This window comes from Acomys russatus, chromosome 19 (assembly GCF_903995435.1).
Source record: "Acomys russatus chromosome 19, mAcoRus1.1, whole genome shotgun sequence".
NCBI lineage: Eukaryota > Metazoa > Chordata > Mammalia > Rodentia > Muridae > Acomys > Acomys russatus.
The window spans coordinates 19,067,759-19,082,085 of record NC_067155.1 but is presented as its reverse complement, the minus strand read 5'-3'; the positions used below and the strand labels follow the sequence as shown (position 1 = coordinate 19,082,085).

Here is a 14,327-nt window from a genome sequence, read left to right as displayed (position 1 = left end):
AGAGATAGAGTGCAGTAGAGAGAGGAGAGAGATTTTCATTGTCAAAAATAAAAAAAGATAGGTTTTTAAAAAAACCTTTCATAGTCACAAGTTTGAACTTAATAAAAGTAATAAAGAATGTAAATAAAATCCTTAAATATTTGTTTTGGCTGTTGATTTTTTTTCTCTATCTGTATGAAATTTCCTTAGGCCGACAAACCAATGACCTTAGACTGGTTGAAGCAGGGAAGGCATTGTTCCTTAGTTAGATTTGTAGAGATTTCACAGGTTTGAATTTTCTTATCTCATATGTTTACAGTCCTTTGTCACATCTCAATTCATAGAGTTTGTTTTTGGGGGGAGAAGCGATCCCAGAATATCCTGAAGACCAGCTGAGACACTCAACGTTGTGGGCTGATCAACTTCTAGATTCTTGGACTTTCCATTCTCAGCCAGCCACTGTCGGATTTGCTGGGGGGCATCCTGTTTGTCATTCTAATAAGTCCCCTGATAAATAGATTCATTCCACAGCCGGGTGTGGTGTGGTGTGGTGGCGCACGCCTGTAATCCCAGCACTCGGGAGACAACGGCAGGGGGAATCTCTGAGTTCAAGGCCAGCCTGGTCTACAAAGTGAGTCCAGAACAGCCAAGGCTACACAGAGAGACCCTGTCTGAAAATAAATAAATAAATAATAGAGGGGGTTTCATTCTATAAGTTCTGTTACTCTAGAGACCCCTGACTAATATGGATTTTTTTTTTCTTTTTAAGTATTTATAACAGGCTTGCCGGTATGCCAACACCTGTCACAGCGTGATCTGCTGTTTTGTGTTTGATTATTATTTTTCTCCCCAAGGGTCTGCTTGCTTGCTATCTTTTATAATGTCACGTACCCAAAAATAACCTTGCCTCCAAATGATCCCCGATTGGCTGGATAAACGCCTACACCTGGGCAGGGCAAAGGTGAGGTAGGCGGAGCTAAGGTTTGGAGGGTGGTCTGAGGAGAGGGACACAGGTCAGGGGAGGAGAGGTCCTGTAACTTGGGATGGCGATGCTTGGCAGGGCTCTATTGAAACAGAACTTTAAAGCCTCGGATTCTCAAAGCTGTATCTCACCTGAGGAAGTATCCTCTCCACCCTCAGCAGAAGATGTACTCTATCCCCCTGGGCCCCCAAGACCCCCGGGGCCCCTCAATCCCCACCCCAACATCACTTTTCCCACCTTTGACTGAGGAAATTAACCCTTCATTAACCTGCTAAACTTTCAGGGTCTTTCCCTAAGCAGAAGTCAGGCAAGATAATACTGATGTCCCTCCGGCCCCACCAACTGCCACCTCTAGACCAATAACCAGATGTGAGGCAAAGCAGGCTGGTGGAAGGGGAGGTGGAAAGCCTAGTCCACGAGGGGGCGTGCTGCACTGCGAAGGAGCTTGGTGAGTTTGCTGGCTCATTCAAGTAGGGGGCTAGAGGGCATGTGGGACTGGATTGAAAGGGTATGGGATGACGGTAGAAGGCACGCAAACCTGGATCATCAGGCTGAGTTTATTGCTATGGGCCCTGGGAGCGAAGATTCTTGGTTTAATATGGAAACTTGCACAGTCAAAAAATGTGGGGACCCGTGCCTAATTCTGCCATGTCAGAAATCCTGTGCTTAGGCTGTATGCTGTGACCTTCGACTTGCTGACCTTTACCTCACCACGAGGTCTTGTGTTCTAGGCTATCCTTGGACTATTTACCTTTGAAAGAAGTAGGGAAGTCTCAACTTGGACCCACCCAGAGGATCTAGGAATTTCTTACAAGGAACTACTCAGAGAACTAGGAAGTTCTACAGGGAGCGATTTAGGCTATTGCATTCTTGCCCGGGGGCTAGGGTGAGTGAGATTAGAATAAATCCTATTGACCTTGCCCTATATATGTTCCTGCGAGTTGGCAATAAAGTGAATCTTGATCAGAAATGTCCTGACTTGATTCGTTATTTCTCGCGTCTCTGTATCCTACTTTCAATCCCCACTCCCTCTTTCAGGTGAACCCTGACTCGATTTTTCCCGCGGGCTGGGACCCGACCAAAAAAAAAAAAAAAAAAAAAAAAAAAAATGGAATGACTCGCTGAAGCATTTGTGGAAGTCAGTCGGAGATGCCTGAGTAGCCCTTGAGTTAGGATTGGTCAAGGGATTTTTAAGGTTCAGGGAACCGCAATGCTAGAGTGGGTCTGCTGTGTAAAGCCCAGTCCTCCGTGTTGAGAAGGACACGCCCTTCACTAATCCTATGACAGGGCAGCAGCATATTTGAAGAGCTTTGTTGTGGGTCCTCAGGGTTTGGAGATGCTGCCGACCAGATGGATGAGTTCAATGCAAATCTCACCAGAAGGTGACTTCTGTAGGCTCAATTACCTTAACAATCTTACTTTATTATGAACTTATTGAAGGAGCGTACCTCCCTTATAGCCCGACTACCCTAAATAAGAAGGAAAGGAGATTAAGGAAAACAGGAATGACACCTGGGTGTCAGTTCCTAGGAACGATTCTCCTGGTGTAGTCAGCAGGATTTCAGCAGACGAGCAATCCCACCCAGTTGCTGCTGGAACCTGGAGCAACCGGAACCTGAAGACTCAGCCAAAACCTTGAAGCCTTCCCTGGAGCAGTTCTCTCTAGGAGCGTCTCGAAGTGGAGTGATGAACAGCCAAACAATACCAAGTCCCCACAAAAAGCCCAGCCTTGCCACGACGCCCTTAGTGGAGTCTTTGTGACAAATGACACCGCACAGCCCAAGGCGACCACCCTTGCCCGTGGAGAGCCTGGTTACATTTTTTTTTCATACAATTCAAAATACAAGATGCAGAGTTGTTGTCATCAATCTTGAGACATCATTCTTAAGTCATTAGCTTGGTATCAGTAGGCAAGTGCCCTTTTTTTCAAAGGTCAGTGTTCTCTCATTATGTCAAACACCTGTGTGTCAAGACAGTTTTTTTCCCTTAGCTCATCTCGTCACTATCTGGAACTTTCTTTTTTCTCTCTCTTTTGTTTTTTGGTTTTTCGAGACAGGGTTTCTCTGTGTAGCGTTGGCTGTCCTGGACTCGCTTTGTAGACCAGGCTGGCCTCGAACTCACAGCGACCCGCCTGCCTCTGCCTCCCGAGTGCTGGGATTAAAGGCGTGCGCCACCACGCCCGGCCCATCTGGAGCTTTCTTAAACACTTTATCTGTAAGTCATACTATAAGCTATGATTAATCTTTAGCCATGTTTGTATTAAGAAGTGGAGTGGAACTCAGTGGTAAACTTCCGGGCCTGAACCGTCGGTCCCTGGCTGCAGTCCCAAGTTAGGGCGTTTCCTAGCATCAGAGTCACGTCTGGAGAGGTTTGATAAGAAAGTAGGTCAAGGGCTGGAGAGATGGCTCAGCGGTTCAGAACACAGACTGCCCTTCCAGAGGTTCTGAGTTCAATTCCCAGCAACCACATGGTGGTTCACAACCATCTATAATGTGACCTAATATATGCACTGTATACATAATAAATAAACAAATCTTTAAAAAAAAAAAAAAGTAGGTCAAGAGAAGAAAGACAACGACAGAATGTTCCGAACAAGAAGGCTGCGTGTGATGCTTCTCCCCAAACCGCCTCCTGTAGAATCACATCTTACAGAAACTTGCATTGGTTCAGCCTACAAAGCCACTGACTGTGACAGAGAGACCGAAATGTACTACAAAGCCGGGCAGAACCTAAACCGACACAAATCTACTTGTAAACTAAACAAAGCTACTCTAAACCTCATAACATACATATATCGCAAGCACTAGCCACTGGGATCCTTGGGGCCATCTCCCTCCCCAATCCTTGTCAACTGTAAACCGTCTTCTCCCTCTCCACTGTCACTCTTGGCCCCGCCCCCTCCGCCACGAAGTCCCGCCCTCCACTTCCTGTCGTTCTGCCCAGCCGATTGGCTAAACAGCGCTTTATTGACAGTTGCTCCATCCACTCCAGACATCCGTCCGCGCTTACAGCCCGCCTTGTCCCTCGTCACGGTGTCCCTGACGGTCCTGCTAGTGACCAAGGGACCCACTCGGCAGCCAGAGGAGTGTGACCGTGGCCCGTGGTCGTGGGGTCCACTGGCCGTGTGCCATGTGTCTCGCCATCCTGAAGCAGCTGGCCTGATGGAAACATGGGATGGCGGCAGGCAGAAGGGCTGGGCGGGGTTCTCCAGAACCCAGCGGAGGGCCCTGTTCCTCCCAAAGCCGGGACGCTCTGGGCCGGGAGTCAAGGGCTGTCCACGGGTGGACGGCCGTGGAAGGGTGGACGGCCGTGGAAGGGTGGACGGCCGTGGAAGGGTGGACGGCCGTGGAAGGGTGGAAGGGTGGACGGCCGTGGAAGGGTGGACGGCCGTGGAAGGGTGGAAGGGTGGACGGCCGTGGAAGGGTGGACGGCCGTGGAAGGGTGGACGGCCGTGGAAGGGTGGAAGGGTGGACGGCCGTGGAAGGGTGGACGGCAGTGGAAGGGTGGACGGCCGTGGAAGGGTGGACGGCCGTGGAAGGGTGGACGGCCGTGGAAGGGTGGAAGGGTGGACGGCCGTGGAAGGGTGGACGGCCGTGGAAGGGTGGACGGCCGTGGAAGGGTGGATGGCCGTGGAAGGGTGGAAGGGTGGACGGCCGTGGAAGGGTGGACGGCCGTGGAAGGGTGGACGGCCGTGGAAGGGTGGACGGCCGTGGAAGGGTGGACGGCCGTGGACGGCCACTGCTGGGCCAGCCGGACCGTGGCCCGGAAGCCGCCCTAAGACCTCCCCCGTCTCTCTCCGTATATGGAGACTCATTCTATGGGCTCTGTTCCTCCGAGAAGCCTGTCTGGCACAGAGGGGAGGAAAGATGGCTTCGGTCGTGGCGGTGTTGCTGCTCTTCCAGAGGACCTGGGTCCAGCCTCCCCCGTGGCAGCTCGGGCTCTGGAGGGCCTGACGCTCCGGTGCGGCCTCAGCGGGCACCAGAGTCGCACCTGTGAGGGGCCTCCTGCAGGTGGAGGCAGGCGACGCTCCTTAAAGTGAGACTGGAAAGGAGATAAAACTGGGCTAACAATTGAGATGTAATAGGAGTAAATTAATAAAATATATATTTTTTTGAAAAGTGGATAAAACCGTGGGAAGCCTGACGCCAGCCAAGTCCTCTCTTGCCAGCGTATTTAAACACAAGATGATTTGCAAATATTTCTCCTGCTATACACAGAGACAATAATTACACCAGCTCTCCCAAGAAGATGGGCTCTAGATATATGCGCCTGTACTAACTTAACAGGGAAGAATCTGCTACAGTCTCACGCAGAGAGCGGGGAGGTCCTTTGGGCTAACATCCTGGTTTCCCAGGAGATCTGTGAGCACAGCACAAGGACCTCCAGTCTCACAACTACACGCATGCCAGGCAAACATACACACACACATAAAAGTAAATCCTGAAAACAAAAACAAAACACGTACACACACAAGAAGGTCAGGCATGGTGGTGGGCCCCTTCAAGTCACAGCGTTTGGGAGGCAGAGTTAGGTGGATCTACGTGAGAGTTTGAGGCCAGCCTGGTCTACAGAGTGAGTTCCAGGGTAGCTACAGAGAACATTGCCAAGAAACACTAATTTTGAAATTTTTCTTAGTCTCACCCTTCTTCAGTCCCAGGTTAGTTCTCTTTATTCTCTGAGCTCAGGTAGTCTTTTTTTTTTTTTTTTTTTTTTTTCGAGACAGGGTCTCTCTGTGTAGCCTTGCCTGTCCTGGACTCACTTTGTAGACCAGGCTGTCCTCGAACTCACAGTGATCCACCTGCCTCTGCCACCCGCATCTTATGCAAGAGTCAACATGTCTGATGATTAAGTTATTTTTTTTTTTTTTTAATTTTGGATAGCAGTTTCAAAATCTTTAGTTGGTTTTTGACTGCGGAGGAGTATAGAGTAACATAGAATGGTAAACATTATTTTCATAAAACCATATAGTAAATTTTGCTGTGAACGCTAAGTATTTATATGGTGGGACATAGTAAGCAGTATTTGGAAAATGCTAATATGTACTTATTTCTTATATATATGTTAAATTTTTGGGGGTTTTCATGGTATGCTCTATTTCTCTGAAATTATTTGCTGTTGTGTTTCAGGCTTGCCTTGTCTGAATAATTATCTTCACAATAGCACGCTAAGGAATCAGAATTGCCTCAATGGGAAGTGAGTGAGAGGACTGACGGTGTGCACCTAAGGCCAATTCGGGAGGATATGTGGAAGTCAGGGACAGGTTAGCGGAGGGACAAACAAGTCGGCAGGAATCTTCCAGGCGCGAACTGTTCTCCAGAGAAGCCGTACCAATGTGCGCGGTGCGGCAAAGCCTTCCGACGGGCGTCCCACCTGTCCCGGCACCGGAGCGTGCACACCGGCGAGCGGCCGTACCCCTGCGGGGAGTGCGGGAAGGCCTTCGCCCGCGGCCCCAGCTCACCCACACCAATGTGAACATGGGACTAATGAAGTTCAACATCTGGGAATTTATATGGGAGAACAGAAACGCTGATAGAGTCCATAGAAAAACCTTTTGTTTACAGCCATGTTACATTTTAGCAAATTAAAACATACAGTGATTCTGTTGTGGTGATACAGAAAGCTCTTTAGTATAGGAAATGGCTCTGTAAACATTGTCATGGTCCTATCAATTGGTTTTCTTTCTGATATTTGTATGAATAACCCTGCTTCAGTTTAATCGTTTGTAAGACTTTTTTTTGCCATACAGTTCTTCTAAATACCATGTTCCAACATGTACAAGCACTTAGAATAGGGCCTCGAACATAGCTTGTTGGCTCAGGTTCCTTAATAATTCTACTTTGTTATCAATTTATTAAAGGCATGGCCTCCCTTACAACCTGACTACCCTGAGGAGGAGGGAGAGGAGATTAAGCAGAACGAGAATGGCACCTTCTGGGTGTCAGTTCCGAGGGGCGAACCCTCTGGCGTGACTCCTGGGGTTCTAGCAGATCCTCCATCCGACAGAAGAGGCCGCACGTCCCTGGACCAAACCTGGAGGAATGCACCCAGCTCGCTGCCTGCCGCCAAACCCTCTGACCACAAGCCCTGGGCAGGAAGCTCTGCTCTCTCAGCCCCGCCTCCCAGCTTCCTCCTCTAATCAACTACCCCGTGCGGAGCCTGTGTTTTGTCCTGGGCTGACAGTTCCTCTCTCTGAGTCTAAGATCTTTATCAGTTCGTAGTGACAAAGTCTTGGGGGGTCAAGCCACCCAAGACTGCTTTCACCTTGGGCCCAGCCCAAGGCAAGCTCACGTTCTCTCACAGTAAAACAGAAAAGATCAGAGGTATGTGACATGACAAGGCAGGGCCAATACCCCACAATGCACATCGCCAGGCATGAGGGTTGACTCATAATGGGAAATGGGGAAAACTTTCTAGACAGAGCAACAGACAAAAACGTGAAATATGCAAGGCGGGAGAGCTACGGAAGACAGAGCAAAGGAGGGGCTAGGGTTTGTTTTTTTCTAGACAGGGTTTCTCTGTGTAGCCCTGGCTGTCCTGGAACTTACTCTATAGACCAGGCTGGCCTCGAAGTCACAGTGACCGGCCTGCCTCTGCCCCCTGAGTGCTGGGATTACAGACGTGTGCCGCGACCACCCGGCTCAGTGGCTAGGATTTTAAGCCAAGCAGGCCGGGAGTGACATGTGACACCCGTGAGGCGTTCTTTGCAGAGGCACCACAAGGAAAGCTGAAACCCAACTGGTGTGTTTCAGTACCATGGGAGAGAAGGCCACTGTGGACACGAAGGTGGACAAGGGACACAGTGAGCCGCGGAGTCTCAAGCCGTGGTCACACCCCTCCGACAGCCCTCTAGCTCCCAAACTACTTATGTTCAACGAATAACAGTAGCAAAAATGCGGTTATGAAGCAGCAACGTGGGGTCACCATGTGAGGAACTGTAGGAAAGGGCGTGAGGAGGGTCGAGAGCCGCTGCCACGCTCACTGGTGTTTCTCCCCTCCACAAGCCGGGGACTCAGTCCAGTTTAGCATCTCGCTACTCAAGCGACGACTGTACAGCCAAGTGATTTCAGAAGAGTTGTTCTGTGAGGCACCGTCCCCAGCTGAGGGTCCCGCATGGCGGCTGCTGACAGCACGGCTGCCCTCGCTGCCTGTGCACACACGGGCATCTCCCTAACCCCCACCCTCAGAGATGTCCTTATGACTTAGGAAATCATTAAGGAAGGCAAGCGAGTGTAGAAATATTGGGACACAAGACTTAATTTGACCCAGAGGATCTGAAATGTTTTACTTCAGGCCTTCCTGAGGGCAAAGGAAACTCAAAAGAAAGGAGCCTTGAGGTGACGTGTGGATCGCCTGTGACACGCCGCAGCCACAGGTGTGCTGTGTTCTGCAGCACACTGACGGAAGAGAAGACGGCCACTGCCATGTGCCATATGTTCTATCACCACCAGCTAGTTGGCAGTAGGCGTACACCACCAACAGGACTTCATCAACACCAGATGGCAACATGGAGACTTAATAATTTTACTAAAAGCTTCAGGCTACGCAGCTGGGCAGGTACAGAGCTATTCTAACCTGATGGTGACAGTCTGTGTCCTCATGGGGACTCCTCCTCTCTCCCTCCCTCCCTCCCTCCCTCTCTGGTCCCCCACCTGAGACCTCCTCCCTGGTGTCAGAAGTCCCACCGTAACTTTCCTGCTCAGCTGCTGCCTGTTCAGCTCTTTATGAACCAGTCACGGGTGATGGAGGACAATTCTCACACAGCACTGAGATCGGAGATGCTTCATAGAAATCACAACGCCAAAGTCCAAACGCAACCAGACTTCCGGGTACAGAACCCAGCGTTTGAATACACAGCGCACACAGCGAATCCTGCAACAAAGAGCTAACGATCCTCCTTGTGAAGACCTTGGTCACTGTTCCACTGTAGTTTTTTCACGAGAAAGCCTCCATTGTGCCAGATGCTGCTGCTTCTCTGCGGCCCGTAGTCCCCGTCAGCGCCTTCTCTGAGGTCCTTTCCTGAGCTGTGCTGCGTGACTCTCTCACTTGGCACTTTTGTTTACAATAATACACACGTCATTGTTTGGAAGAGACGGTGGCTACAGTGAGACACGGCATCAGTAAGGTTGCTTTTCCCTCACAGTGCTCAAGCATGAACACTCTGATGCACACAGAGCACTGACTTCTGCATGAAGCCTTTCCCACAGACGACGCACTTGTGAGGCTTCTCCCCGGCGTGAGTGGTTTGGTGTTTATTCAGATTGGACCGGTCGGTGAAGGCCTTCCCGCACTCAGCACACACGTACGGCTTCTCCCCGGTGTGGACTCGCTGGTGCACCTGCAGCTGGGACTTCTTGGTGAAGGCCTTCCCGCAGTCCCCGCACGCGTACGGCTTCTCCCCGGTGTGGACCCTGTGATGCGTTAGCAACTCTGACTTCTGCCTGAAGGGCTTCCCGCACTCGGAACAGACGTAGGGCTTCTCGCCGCCGTGGGTCTTCCGGTGCTTACTGAGGTTGGACCTGCCGCTGAACGCCTTCCCACAGTCAGCGCACGCGTAGGGCTTCTCGCCGGTGTGGACCGGCTGGTGCACCAGGAGCTGCGACTTGGAGGTGAAGGCCTTCCCGCAGTGCCCGCACGCGTGCGGCTTCTCCCCGGTGTGGATTCTTTGGTGGGTAATGAGGTTAGACTTGCGGATGAAGGCTCTCCCACACTCGGGGCAGACGTAGGGCTTCTCGCCTGTGTGGATTTTCTGGTGCACGGCGAGGATGGACTTCTGGTTGAAGGCTTTCCCGCAGTCATGGCACTTGTGCGGTCTCTCCCCCGTATGGATTTTCTGATGCATGTTGAGGTGGGATTTCTGGGTAAAGGCTTTCCCACAGGTGCTGCACGCGAACGGTCGCTCTCCGGTGTGAATCCTCTGGTGTGTGACCAGGTCCGACCTCTGAGTGAAGGCCTTTCCACACTTTGCACACACATAGGACTTCTCTCCGGTGTGAGTTTTCTGATGCGTGATGAGGTTTGACCGGCTGGCGAACGCCTTCGCACACTTGCTGCACGCGTAGGGTTTCTCTCCTGTGTGGACTCGCCTGTGTACATGGAGCTGTGACTTGGACGTGAAGAGCTTTCCACAGTGACCGCACTTATAAGGCTTTTCTCCAGTGTGAATTACCTGGTGTGCAACCAAGTGCGCCTTCTGGATGAACGCCAGCCCACAGTTCACGCACACGTAGGACTTTTCTCCGGTGTGGATTCTTTGGTGCACGGTGAGGGCTGACTTCTGGCTGAAGGCTTTGCCGCAGCGGCCGCACTGGTAGGGCCTCTCCCCGGTGTGGGTTCTCTGGTGGATGACCAGCTCTGACCGGTAGGCAAAGGCCTTCCCGCACTCGGCGCAGACGGAAGACTTCGCTCTCATTTTAGCTGTCTTCTGCGCAGTGAGGGTGGAACTGCAGCCGTGGCCGCCGTCGGCAGGCGCACGGGCCCTGGCTCTCGCGTGCGCTCGCTCGTGGGCCTGCAGCTGGGACTTGGAACTGAAGGCTTTCCCACAGTCGCCGCACGCGAACGGCTTCTCTCCGGTGTGGATTCTTCGGTGTGCCACCAGGTGCGTCTTCTGGATAAAAGCCTGGCCGCAGTCGATGCACACGTAGGCCCGCTCCCCCGTGTGGATTTTCTGGTGCATCCTGAGTGTGGACTTCTGAGTGAAGGCCTTGCCACAGTCACGACACGCGTGCTGTCGCTCCCCTGTGTGGATCTTCCGATGGATGCTGAGGTCTGAGTTGTACGAGAAGCCTTTGCCACATTCGCTGCACTCATAGAGCTTTTCCCCAGTGTGGATCCGCTGGTGCCTGAACAGGGAAGACACTTGCAGAAAGGACTTGCCACAGTCGCTACATTTATAGGGCTTCTCTCGACTGTGGGCTTTGTGATGTGTGAGGAATTCCAGCTCCTGTGAAAATGCCCTCCCGCATTCAACACACACGTAGAGTTTTTCTCCTGTATGAGATCTCACATGTACTCTGAGCTGTGCCTTGTGGGTGAAAATCCTTCCTAATTCAGCATGTTCATATGGCTTCTCCCCAAGGTGGATTTTCTGATATTGACAAGGTACTTGTTCATAACTGAGGGCTTTCCCACATTGATTACGGCCCCATAGTCTCTCTCCTGTTAGGATATGCTCGGCGGTGGCACGGGATGCAACCTTACCGTACACAGCAATCTTTTTCACTCTCTTCAGCACATTCTTTTCATCACGACTCTGCAAATCCAAATTATATTTCAGATTATTCCCAAGTGAGCCACACTGACGGAGTCTCCTGGGAGAAAGAACACTGTATGTGTTCACACGAATTATTTTTTTAATGCCCTTATATCCATAATGGCTCTTTGTATCCAACGGGCCCTTGATGAACACTACATCACTCGCTGATCTAGTTTCTACTTGCTGATAGGTCTTGTTCCCGTCGCCAGTCTGCTGCGATTCTTCTAGAATGAAATATGAGAAAATATCATTTGTCAAACTACCCTCTTGCTCAGTGTGCAAAGATGCTTTTTCTAGAACTCCCTGCTGTAAAGCCAAGTTCCTTTCTAAAGAAGAAACAAGTGGTTTTAGTCTGCAGTACAGCTCGCAGGAGCTGGGTGGCACGGTACAAACGGCTCCCCCAGGAAGGACACGGGGAGGAGGGCCAGGGCGGTGACCTGATGAGGAGGCTGGGATGGAGAAGGCACACCCGGGCACACAGTACATAGCTACAGGAACAGCCAGGAAGATACACTACACACAGGCGGACGTGACCAGAGCAGGGAGTGAGGCACACGGCGAGACCTGCCCCGCCTGTGACTGTACAGCTCTGGTGTATTTTAAACTTACAACATATATGGTTCCCCATCATGTAACCGGTGGCCCGTGGCGGGGAGGGAGAAGGCTGTGAGCGACCCAGGTGGAAGGCACTCAGTTACTTGAAAAGTCACATGTCCCCAAGCAACACAAAACATGTGGAACCTGTCCCCAGAAGTCGTCGCAATGGCGTTTCTAAGGTGCCGAGCTGCTCAAGACACTGAGACTTTCTCGCTTGCTTTGCTAAGGATTCCTTGCCTATCATGACAGAGGCCACCCTCCCTCACCTGCACAGCGCTGACGCGGGCTCTGACCCTGTGGTGCCCAGGTTCCCTTCCCTTCCTCCAGCAGGAAACCCCTGTCTTGGGAATTTGATACCCTGTTCATGGAAACTGATCAGGGGTGTTTCAGAGCCCACACTTAAAGCCCTGCACCTCAAGCCCTATGAGCAGAATAAATGTTCAGAGTGCACACAGGAGCTGAGGAGCCCTGCTCATGGGGCTGGAGAGGCAGCAGGCAGTTACAAGCACATCCACACTGGGTGCTCACAAGTGCCTGTGAATACAGACCCAGGGAATCTGATGCCCTCTTCTGGCGTCCACAAGTACTGCACCTTCATGGAGTGTGTGCGCACACGCACGTGTGCACAAACACAAAATAAAGAAACAAATCTCGGGCTGGAGCGATGGCTCAGCAGTTAAGAGCACTGTCTGCTCTCCCAGAGGTCCTGAGTTCAATTCCCAGCAAACACATGGTGGCTCAGAACCATCTATAATGAGATCTAATGTTCTCTTCTGGCCTGCAGGTGGCCATGCAGGTGGAGTACTGTATACCTAATAAGTAAAAAAAAGAAAGAAAGAAACAAACAAATCTCAAAAGAATACCCAGATACGAACATGACCTATTTGGATGCCTCGCAGTAGGCAGTAAGTAAGAATAGGGTACTTGATAATAATTTTCAGACACCAATGGGACTCTGCTCACCGACTGGGCGCAGGTGGCTGAAGGTCTCCTGCATCACACCCTGGTAGAGACCCCTCTGGGCAGGGCCTAGATGCTGCCACTCCTCTCTGTTGAAATCTACCGCCACATCCATGCAGGACACTGACCCCTGTAAGAGCAAACGCCTGGTCAGTCCGAGGGATGGAAACCACAGTGAGGAAAAGGGAGGGACATGGGCTTTGTTTCTGTCTTTATGTCAATTATGAAAGTCCCTGGAGAGTGATGTCAGCAAGATGGCCAAGTGACCAAAAACAGCAAACACGGGACTACATTTGGATGGGAAGGAGCGAGGGAGAGCACTGGAGGGCATGAGAGGAGTCACAGAAGCCCAGGAGCGCCGCGTGAGCCAGAGCAGAAGGCCATGCCTTCCCACCAGCCTCTACATCCCTAGCAGCGGTCGGCCTCGAACCAAGAGGGTGGGAAGACCCCAGCGACCAGCATCACCCGGGACGCTGGGATGGTTCAGTTTGTCAACGTGACACAGCTTCGCATCACAGGAAGAGCGGATCAGTGAGGGACTGTCCAGGCCAGGCTGGCCGGCGGGAGACTGTCTGGCCTATGGTAATGGATATGGACCGCCCACCGTGGTCTGCACAGTACCCTAGGTCAAAGGTCACGGGCTGCATAAGGGGTGGGAGGTGTTGAGCACAAGCATTTACACGTCTCCCTGCTGTTTCGAGATCCTGACACTTTGATGACTGGAACCTTCCACTGTGAGCCAAATAAACCCTTTCTCGGCTGTGTTGCCTTTGTGAGGGTATATTACCACAGAAACAGGAATCGGAAACTAGGGCAGAGATCTACATCTGCAATCCTAGGGTTTCCGGTAGGCCTCGCAGGTGCTGGGCACAGCTGTGGAAGTTACCCGGGGTTTACAAAGCTTTGCTCTCTCCCAACAAGGAGCTGACGCTGCCTTGTCCCCTGGGTTCATTTGGGTGCTAGAAATCAACATGGAACCTCTGGAAGAGCAGCCAGTGCTTGTATTCACGGATTCATCTGCCCTGGTGTTTCTTGGTTTGTTATAAAAAAGAGCAAGATTGGGTCAACGGGGAACAGGTTCTGCAGTCCAGTTGATTCCGTGGCCTGTTTGCTTTTCCTCCTAGACTCTAGTGGCAATCAAACGCATCTGCTTCTTGGAGGAACTCCAGCCCCGCACCCCCACCCCACCCTACCCCATCCCCGACCCCCTCACACACCAGGATCCCATTCCCTGACCTCACAGGAACTCCCAGGATCCTCTGGGGCCAACGGTGTAACTTCCTGGGTTGAAGTCCAGTGAGTTGGCATGGTCATCCCGGGTCTCGAGCCTGTTCTCTCGGCAACCAGAAGCCGTCTATGACTTCAGTCAGAGTCGTGGGAAAGGGGCGATCTGGGGTGCGGTGGAAGATCTTAGAAGGAGCCCCCCCAGAGACAGCAAGAGACCTGGAAAGATCGAGTCTCAGTCACAAGACACTCACCACTGCAACACACCAGGGTACCTGACGGTGCTAGAACCACAGAGCAGTGGTTCGCGACTGAGCGTGCGTGCTCCAGTTC

At 51.7% G+C, this 14,327-nt stretch overlaps 1 protein-coding gene across 1 annotated transcript; it reads right to left on the bottom strand.

Moving 5' to 3' along the window:
* Positions 1-9,072: 9,072 nt before the first annotated feature.
* LOC127203876 (zinc finger protein 27-like) lies at positions 9,073-12,919 on the bottom strand. Its single transcript, XM_051162788.1, has 2 exons — positions 12,774-12,919; positions 9,073-11,437 (listed from the first exon to the last, which is right to left on the bottom strand). Exons 1-2 carry the CDS (start codon positions 12,883-12,885, stop codon positions 9,105-9,107), a joined length of 2,445 nt encoding a protein of 814 aa, XP_051018745.1. The 5' UTR covers positions 12,886-12,919; the 3' UTR covers positions 9,073-9,104.
* Positions 12,920-14,327: the final 1,408 nt, after the last annotated feature.